Genomic DNA, 10,796 nt, shown 5'->3' on the forward strand with positions numbered 1-10,796 from the left:
GCCGTTTCAAGTTATAAAATAATTCTACAAAAGCATGCTTTGTTAAAAAGAGTTCTACTAACCAAATAGAAGGAAAACTGTAAATATTACCAGAAATAATAGCTCTCTAACCATTAATTTTTTCAAGAAATATGGATTTTTGATTGCTTTTAGGATATTTGAAGTTGCACAGCATACTAAAAAAAAGTATTACATTTTCTATTATCTGTTTTATAATCGTGTTTCACGCAAAAACTACTGAAAAGATTTTAATGAAACTTTATAATAATGTAGCACATACATCATAAAGAGAGTATCAGAATAACAAATAGGCTACAACATATAAAGATACTAGAGTTTCTTGTCCGCTTCTCTGGACGATTTCGATTTGGAAATCAAAATAATTTGGTTTCATAATAAAAAGTAACATGTATTTGTAGTTTTATGGATGAGGTGATAGGTGCGGACTTGGGAGATCCAGCGAAGCAGACGGTAAATGCTATTTTCAAATGTATATTAGAGAACATATATTAAATTGTCTGAACCTATTAGTGAGAGTTCTTTAGTCAATCGAAACGCTGCCATAAATTTTTCATAAAATCACATGCAATCATCTTGAAAAATTCAGCCCCAAAGGTTGCGAAAATTGATTTTAATTGAGATGGAATTGATTTGTTTTTTATTTACTATATTGATATGAAGCTTTCATTTAGCTGAAAGCTAAATGAAAGAAGAAATAATTTACTATATTTTTTGATTTTTCAAAATTATTCATGAGAAAAAAGAAAGTTTCTCGGCTTAACCAATACTATGTTCACTTGGACTTCTAGTCCAAGAGAACCATCAGAAATGATAGTACTTATTTTAGTAAAGATAATTCGTATTGATTGCCTGCACTCAATACGTCCTAGGGAGAGGAGGAAAAAATTTTTGTTGATCGCGGTTTGCGCAAACGGATTCATATCGCATTAGAAGCGCTCTCAATACAAAAAATAAATATTTAAATTTTGGAAATAGGCTTGTCGTGGTTTTAATAAATTTGCGGCCCAATATCGAATTTACGTCTTTGGTGGGAACTATTAGAAAACAAGTGAAAAGAAACAATTGATTGAGTTAATTGTTGAAATACCATGCATAGTCAGTGTTGATTTCTTTATCACATAACACATACAAAAATTTATAGACAGTGTTGATGCGCAATCGTTTGTTTTTTTGACGTCACGCAAATAACAAAAGATATTCACTTTTAAATAGACACACACACACACAACTGATATTCCTATATTAATACATACTATAAAATTTGCACCTAATTAACGCCCTCGTGGGTAAACAGTGATGTTTACAAAAAATGTTTCAAACAAAAGTTTTTTATTTTTTTATAAAGAACATTTTTTACATTTAAACTTTTGTTCTATCTCTAACGGTTTACAAGACCCAATTGACCTATGATGCTCATTTACGAACTTGACCTCACTTTTTACGTCCTGAGTACGCTGTAAAAATTTCAGCTGGATATCTTTTTTCGTTTTTGAGTTATCGTGTCCACAGACGGACGGAAACCGGAAATGGACTAATTAGGTGACTTTATGAACAGCTATGACAAAATTTTTTTCCTAGCATCATTATTTTTAAGCGTTACAAACTTGGGACTAAACTTAATATACTATGTATATTTCATATATGCATTTCCGGTTGTCCGTCCGTCCGTCCGTCCGACCGTCCGTCCGTCTGTGGACACGATAACTCAAAAACGAAAAAAGATATCGAGCTGAAATTTTTACAGCATACTCAGGACGTAAAAAGTGAGGTCAAGTTCGTAAATGAGCATCATAGGTCAATTGGGTCTTGGGTCCGTAGGACCCATCTTGTAAACCGTTAGAGATAGAACAAAAGTTTAAATATAAAAAATGTTCCTTATCAAAAATTAAACAACTTTTGTTTGAAACATTTTTTCGTAAACATCACTGTTTACCCGAGAGGGCGCCAATTAGGCGGAAATTTTATAATATGTACTACCTTATTATCAGTTATGTATGTGTCACATGTTTGTATGTGTAATGTGATAAAGAAATCAACACTGATTATGCATGGTATTTCAACAATTAACTCAGTCAATTGTTTGTTTTCACTTGTTAATTAAATTAATTTTAATATTTTTGTTATAATGCTTTTTTGTAGGCAGTTAATTTTCGTAATTAAATTATCTTTCTTCTGACACCAATTTTGATTGGTTATCAGATTGATGAAATTACCTGTATTATTCATACGGTATGAACAGATCATCCACAAAGATATATAAACCAATCGAAATTGGTATCAGAAGCAAGATTATTTAATTAAGAAAAAAATGGTGTAGCATTGCAGCAGAAAACCGTTTTGAAAAAATTTATTTAAATTAATTTAATTTAATTATCTGGTTATCAGAAGGGTGAAGGTCGACCTCATCCCGTCTCTTAGACTATGTTTACAAATAATTATCAAATTTTGGGATTGACTTTAAGATGGATCAAAAAACTTGTTGCAATCACTCAAAAGTGTCGAAGTCTACTGAAATTATAAATCTTGAAACATGAATTGGTATACCCATGAATTTTTGAGCTTCTCAAAGTCTCAGGTATTTTTTCGGAAATCTATCTATATCAAAACATCTTAAATTTAATAAATTTTATATTTTTAAACAATAACTTTACTTTTCGGTGGTCGTTTATGCTTTGTATATTCGTCACCCAGTTCAAAATCATGAAATATTTCAGTTTCAACAATTTGATCTGAACAGAAAAAAGGGAATATTCGACGTTTTTCGTTTGGCAATTGCCTAAGTACCATTTGACGATTATATTCATTTCTTTCGGATGGTAATTTGCTTCTATAAATTGCGCGTTCAATGTTCAACCACTTTTGCCGTACAGTCAAACGTGTATTTGGATTTTCTTCACACACTTTTTCTTCGACACTTTCATCAGGTTCATTTATAGCAGTAGTACAACAAGGGTCAGGCGAACAAGTGATATCGCCTTGTCCTGTTGTGCCTTCCTCTTTCATGATTTTATAAGATATGATTCAATATTATATCGACTATTCTGAAACACATTTGTTATTTTCAAATTAATTCAAGTCATAAATTTATATCTTAGCCAACTTAAACCAACAAATAAAATTATTTTTATCTTTCTGATGTAAAGTTATTGTTTTCTGCCTGAAAAGTGAAATTAAAAATTTTATACTTTTACGTTTTGAAGTGTCTACAATGCGAAAATAACATTTCAAATAGTTTAATTATTGGTGTGTGTATATTTATTTATACGTTGCCAAACTTATATTCCACAATAAATTCTGAGCTAATTATCCGATCAATTTACTATTTAGAATTGAATAGATCGCATTACAGTGATAGCAGTGCCGGGATTAAGCCCATCGGGGGCCCTAGGCCAATAAAATTTAGGGGCCCCCCTTTTTTGAATAATTGTAAAATTAATCGTTATTTGTGTATTCATAGCATTCGTACAGCCTATTCATATCATTCCAAGGTTATAACCGAAATAAAAGGAACAAAGAAATTTTTTTTTTCGAAATTTGAAAAAAAAATAACTTGAAATTGAAAATTTTTGTTCAAAAATAATCATATCAGATTTTCGTGGGGGCCCCTGCTTCGTCGGGGGCCCTAGGCCATGGCCTAGTCCGGCCTAATGGGTAATCCAGCACTGAGTGATAGGCAAATTGGAGGAAAATAAAATTTGAAATTTCTCCTTGCACATTAGAATCATGGATAGGAACCCGCAATATTAGATAGGAAAATGACTTTCTGTGAAAATTTTTCTAGCCTACCCTAAAATGTTCTTTGGATCATTCTGATCAAAAGTTACGGGTGATCAAAGCTACGAATATATTATAGTTTTACTATATGACTAGGAAAATGGCTTTCATTGAAACTTTTTCAAACTGCCCCAAAATGTTCTTCGGGTAGTTCTGATTAAAAGCTTCTTGCACAGCAAAGTCAAAACACTCCTGCTGTTCTTAAACAGCTCCAAATGGTTCATGGAGTAGTGGCCGGGGATGGACCAACCTTTTTTCGGTATCACAAAGGGCCCTATGGTATAAGTGTTCCCCACCCTAGGACAGCCACTCTAACCCAACCTAACCATAAGAAAATTTAAAAATTGTGCAATACTTCGAAACCTTACCGATATTTTAAGGTGGTTGCTTCATGTTTTGTTGCAAATTCGACGTCCTCTGAAACAAGACTCACCAAATTTTGAAGAAAAACCACGAATAGTACTTTTTGCAGAAAAGCACTGGAATGTAAAAATAAAAATAATAGTAGGACATCCTGTTTTTGCAGATTTTTTTAAATAATAAAGATCTAGAATGTAGAAAAATTTCTTTTCAAAACTAGAAATCAATTGTTTTCCGCTCATAATAATTTCATCATCATGATTTTGGACAAAATGTAATTTTACAAATATTGATACAAAAAAAAAAAAAGAAAAAATTCAAAATTATTCGTTGGGATTGTAATTTTCAAACACAAAATTGATAAAAACTAATGTAACGATAAGAAGGTAATGTAATATAAAATGATATTTTTTTAGGAAGTACCCAAAATGCGCCCCTTCTGCTTTCTTAAGCTAAGTCCACAACGAAGGCAACATCGAGTAAAAATGTTTTTTTATGTTGCTTGATACTGGAACTTAGTGACGAATTTTCTGAAAGTATATGTTGTTGATGCTTGATTGTTTAAAGCTCCGGTAACCAGAACAAGATTTACAAAGTGAGAGATATACTACCAGGCGTTACTCGCCAGCTTTGTTAGACGATTCTCATTATCTTCAAAAATAATTTTTAAATTTAATTTTAATAATAGTCTAAGAGGTGAACGACAAAAAAAAGCAATCATTTTCTGAAGGCTGATTTTTTAGTATTACGTTATCTAATCCATCAATCCATCCATCAATATATATATTGATGGATTAGAGAAATGCCTGTAGTACCTAAGTCAGCCGGTATCTGTAACGTTTGGTACGGGGGCGGCATTAACTTTGTATAAAAACTATATACGAAAGTAGTTGTGATGTAGGTATAGTTTTTTTATAAAGTTAAAGCCGCCCCTTCGGTAAACGCTACAGAAACCGGCTGACAGACGACAGTCTATTTTTCTATTCCACCAATATAGCTTGAACTTAAAAAATCAGCTTTTAAAAATTCTTGCATTTTTTTGTCGCTCACCTCTCCTACTATAATGATACACTAAGTAAATAAACAACATACACAAACCTCCCCCTTTAATCCATATATACCCGTCAACATATCCACATGAACATATTACTTTTATTAATTTTGAAGTAGCTTCGTCTTACAATTATATTCCCATCAAGGAAACCTCTAAAGAATCTTTCAAAGAGGCGTTAGAATTCGGGAACAAATATTTGGGATATTTCAAAATTTTACATTGGCATGCTAACAACCTAGAGCTTCTTTATATCATGTTACAGAAAAATCTAAACGTAGCAAAATACTGTTGAAAAGAAGATCAGGATCAATTTTTTTAAATAGTTAAATTACCTGGCTTATAATAATTTCAGAATCTTCATATGCTAATCAACAGATTGTTTATTTAATGGAATAATATTTTTAAAATTGCAAAGAAGCAATATAGCAATAAGAATATAATGGTGTCAGAGCGACTATTACAATTATCACAACCATTAGAACGACGCCTAAACGTAAAATATGATCAATTAAAAATGAGACTTGATTCACCAAGAGTTAGTAATTATAGCAGTAAACCGTCATCATTGTTTTATGATCGTTTGATGACCTTAGCTGAACCCCGATATCGATGTAAAAAATATGTTAACCCTGAAATCGAATATATTAGTAACAAAACAAATATAAACAGTTGCAAGAAATTTGCTGATAACCGTGTATATTATAACGCATGTTCATCTTCATCAGCAACTGAAGTCACCAACATGAGACATTTCAATAAAATAATAAAAAATCGAAATAAACGTGAGAAAAATTTGATAAAACTGCATATGAAGACACCAAAAATGAAAGAATCTGATCAAGTTACACGAATGAATCGTAAAACTTACGTGGCGATTGATTCAAATGAAGGTATGAATACAATTTAGGTATAGGTATATATATGACGGACATGAAATCTCAGAAAAAGGATATTAAAGTTGAATTTATAATTTTTTGAAGAAAAGAAAACATTCATAGATTTTCTCGGTTACTAATTATTACAAAACTTACAGCTACAGCTGGAGGAAATAACGGCAGAAAAGTCTCTTAAAACTGCAGTACATCACCTTGACTAAAGTATGAAATATCAACTGTAAAAGTTTGTGTATATGTGATTCAATACAAATAAAATCGGAAAATCATCCTCTGGCAGGATGAGTGGGTTTATAAAAACCTCGGTTGATTTTACCTTCACCCTTTTGCGATTCCAAATACTGGATCAAGTAGGCCTAAAGTTATTAAGAATGCTTTTGATCTGTAAAATTCAAGTAAATCAAAATTTTTGGTTAACTTTTATTATAACAGCAAATACATTTTTGTTTCCAGAAAAAAAACCTAAACAGATTGCTGAAGAACGTTTAGTGAATTTGGCTACACCACGCTATCGTCGAGAAAAATTCATTGATTCAAACGCACAGTATGATGTAAATTATCATTCTTCACAATTAATGAAAAAATTATCCCAAATGAATAAACAAGCGGCGTCATCATCATTGTCTTCTCAATATAGAACAAACAACGAAGTGCTTCAACTTGCAGAAGGTGAGACCTCACCTCTTCAAATTTATTATGATTTACAAAGAAAAAATCGTAGATAAATTTGCTTTCCATGTTTTAAAAATTCCTCATTTTGTTAATTGTAAATAAAGCAATTCTGTAACAATAAATTAGATTTTATTTTTATTCTGTAATTATAATTTATATCAAAAATTGAAAAACAGATAGAAAGTTTTTTTTTTTTCAATCAAACTAATTTGTCCATTATACCAATCTTAAACAAAATCAATCAATCCGTTTTACAATATAAAATTTTGTCAAACATATAATTTAACAATCCTGATTCAAGTCTGTTCTTTTCTTGCCAAAAGATATAGCCGGTGACAAATAGGTGACGGTGAATATCCAACACGGGATACCCTATTTCTAAAGGCGATACTGGTCTGTAGGTATCTACCTAATTTGCAGAGGTAAAATTGAATAAAATTTTAAATTGTACAATATTTATTATAAATAATATACATTGAAATTATTTGTACAGATAAGTTACAATGAATAAATTTGCAGACTTAAAACTTCTGCTGCAAATATTTAAAAATAAAGTAGAATGGAAAATGTAATTCCCTGGGCTCTAGCTTAATATTAATGACTTCATAACATTTTTATAAATATTTTTATACATTATGTGACCCACTTTGAGTCATGATATAAAACTCAAACTTCCGTCATAATCGGAAAATATTTCGAGTTTTCTTTAAAGATTTATATGTATATTTAGTACCTACATTTACTTATATGTACATATTACATTCGCAACTAAAAGCAAATGTAGATTACAGTATTTTTTACACCCAGTTCGGATGTCTCTTTTTTATCTCACATACGATTATTTCGAATAATAAATTCGACTGTTCGAAATTTAGATTATATCGAGTTTTTTTGACTACTAATCGATTTGAAGTTCAAAATAAACTCAATTTTGAAGTTTTTATTTGTCTTCAGATCATTTAACACATGATAAGGCAAGTAAATTGAGTCACTTAACAAAATGAATCTCAAAGAGAAAATAAGACAGTGACCACACGGTCATCTAATTATACGTTTAATAGCCAAAATAATACACGGTACTTAATAAAAATAAAACGCTTTCATTCTCAAGCTTTTTGCATGTAGAGATTAAAACGCAGTTCTATTGTTTACTTTGTTCCACGATCAGGATACTAACCCTAGGATATCCATGGATGAACACGTAGAATTTGGACACCTTTATTTAGCACCTAGTCTCGTCCTGTGTGGCTTGAGTTTCAGAAAAAAAAGGAACATAACTGTACCCCAATATGTTGTAAAGTGTACTGTGCATTGATTTTCAGAGAGAGAAGATTCACTCATCTCAGTTTAACTGACTTATACGTGTGTATTTTTTTCAACTAGTTATAAAATTACAGCCTATTATCTTTCATTTATTTCAGATATTAGAAAATATAAAAACGATGTAATAACGGAAATGATAATACCGAAATATTTAAGAAAACAACCTCAAATTGATGACGATTTTAGGAAAGTGAGCAAATTATTAAATAAAAAAAGTGTTAGCAATGAATATAATGATGATGATATTTTTAATAGATCATTTATTAGGACTCAATCTGAATGTAAGTCTTGTAATTCTATACCTACGCACGTTTTAAATGCAGTTTTTAATAAGTTAGAGATTTATTATTTTGCCAATAATCATGCATAATACGATTAACAGTAATATCTAACTAGCCAGCGACGAATTTAGGAATTTTTTGGTAGTAAGGACTAGAAAAATTGCCGCGTCCTGCATCGTATATGTGCCTATTTTTTTGTAACAAACTGCACCATATGTCATTATGCACAAGTATCATGAATTTGTTTTTAGTCTCGGCGTTTAAATCCTGAAGTCACTAATTCTTAATTTTTTTAAATTTATTAATTGAATTTCATTTTTTAGTACGTTTTTTAAGAAAGCAAATTATATTAAGCCGTAAATTCAAAACAAGAGTTTCACCAATCAAAAAATTTCCGACAACAATATTGTGGCATTTTACAAAATCAAAAAAGAAACGTGGAACGTACTCAAAGAAATTATCTAAAATTAATACGAATACCAATTATTCTGAAACATGTGACGGTGAGAAAAATTCCGAACAGCCTGAAATATGTGGCGGCGTAAAGAATTACGAAAAAACTGAAACATTTAACGCTGAGAAGGAATAACAGTCTAAAATAGCTTAAAAATGTACCTATTAGGTAATTATCAAATTTGTGTTTGAAGATTACCAGACTATTACAATAATTTGAAAACATCAAACAAATGAGATGTTTTGGAATTATAAGATGAACATATAATAAAAACTTATACTGAACAGAAGTTAAAAATGTCTCATTGAACAGTTAAACAGCTGTAAAACAAGAAATATTTTTTCAATAAATAAATAAAATTCGCAAAAATAATTATAACATGCGTAAAATTCCGAAAACATTTTCTTGTTTCACGCAGAAACTAAAAAATGGCAATATAAGTAGTCGTGGAGGTTCGAAATAAATAAATTTAGATTTACAGAATAACAAAGGCAGAAAATGGAAATTCGTAGAATTTTAGTCAATTTGGCAGATATCGTAAGGATGTGATTAATGTTAATTTAATAGATCTCAGTTGTCATGGTGCTTTGAAATTATTTGAGGAGTTACTGAGCACGCAAAACAAGTGAAACTTCAAACTATAATTTTGAAAAATCTTGAGTAATGAGGATAATACAAATTATAACTTATTACGATATTAGCTATTTCAGCGATTTGCGTATAATGTTTTCACAACAAATAGTTATATACGATACTAGTGAGATAACAGCGTTATTAACATACGTCTGTGAAATTTGCACAACGAGTGCTTAGCACGAGTTGGGCAATCGCAGATGTACGTGTTACAACGTTATCACACGTAAATGGTACAAAACTTTATCTGCGCCTCTAAAATGTGAAAATATACGATAATTATTATTTAAAATTTGTCATGGTCATTTAATTATTATTTAAACTTTGTCATGGCTTATTGAGAAAAATAGAAAATTAAAAAGTTAATAGTAACTGAATTCATTACTGCCCTAGTGCGGGAATGAATTCATGATCAAACTAGGGCGATAATGAACTATTTGTCCCACGCATACTGAGTGAGAAAAGTACTTCTTTTCTCACGGACATAGATTAACTCATTTAGAATCTCACAAATCCAAGAGAAATAAGTATCATTCGCCGTATAAAATAGCTAAAATCCCATCAACTGATCTGGGCAAATTTCAAGAATAACACGATTTATTTTAAACGAAATTTGAAAGGAACTTTAAAAAAACTGGGAATGGGAATTGATTATGGGAATACCAACTCCCATAATAGATAACTGCACTGGTCAATCGCTACTTTAACTCCTTTAAATGGTCAAATTTTTTCGTTCTTATATGTCACACTATGCCTTCGGGTCATCATTAATTTCATATTTTAGTGGACAAGAATTAAATTAACTTAAAAGAAACAGATGCGAAATGAGGAAATAATTATGCCAATGCATTACGTAACACACATTTCATGAGTATTTCCTTTAAATTTTATTTCATTTAAAAAAAATGTAAAAAAAAAAGTGAAAAAATTATTTAACTTTATGTTTTTAATATACTTATAATATTAATTTTCTCGGTTAGTTTATATTTTATTTATTATAATATTATTCTTTTAGATCTTTCTAGTAATAAGAGGGTCTTTGTGTTACAATTTTTTTACAACAAATTGACAATATGTATTCTATGTTTAACGTAAGTCTTTAGATGTACAATTTTAAACTTACACAAAATATCACAGTAATAAAAACAAAGCATAGACTTCAAAAATTTCGCATTTAATACATTTTTTCATTAATAAATCACAAGATTATCAATATTATTATGTGACTAGGTTCATATTTTACTTTCGTCATACTACCTACTTTGGATAAAACAGTGACGGGGTTCAGATAAAAAAAGGACAAGTCACACCAACGTTTAAATCAAAGATCC

The 10,796-nt window shown here is 30.3% G+C and overlaps 1 protein-coding gene across 1 annotated transcript; it reads left to right on the top strand.

Moving 5' to 3' along the window:
• Window positions 1–4,493: 4,493 nt before the first annotated feature.
• Window positions 4,494–8,967, top strand: LOC123305471. The gene is made up of 5 exons (XM_044887193.1): window positions 4,494–4,541; window positions 5,562–6,099; window positions 6,556–6,771; window positions 8,196–8,378; window positions 8,702–8,967. The coding sequence occupies exons 2-5, from the start codon at window positions 5,649–5,651 to the stop codon at window positions 8,965–8,967; spliced, it is 1,116 nt and encodes a 371-aa protein (XP_044743128.1). The 5' UTR covers window positions 4,494–4,541; window positions 5,562–5,648.
• The last annotated feature ends 1,829 nt before the right edge of the window (window positions 8,968–10,796 follow it).

This window comes from Chrysoperla carnea, chromosome 1 (genome assembly GCF_905475395.1).
Source record: "Chrysoperla carnea chromosome 1, inChrCarn1.1, whole genome shotgun sequence".
NCBI classification, from domain to species: domain Eukaryota; kingdom Metazoa; phylum Arthropoda; class Insecta; order Neuroptera; family Chrysopidae; genus Chrysoperla; species Chrysoperla carnea.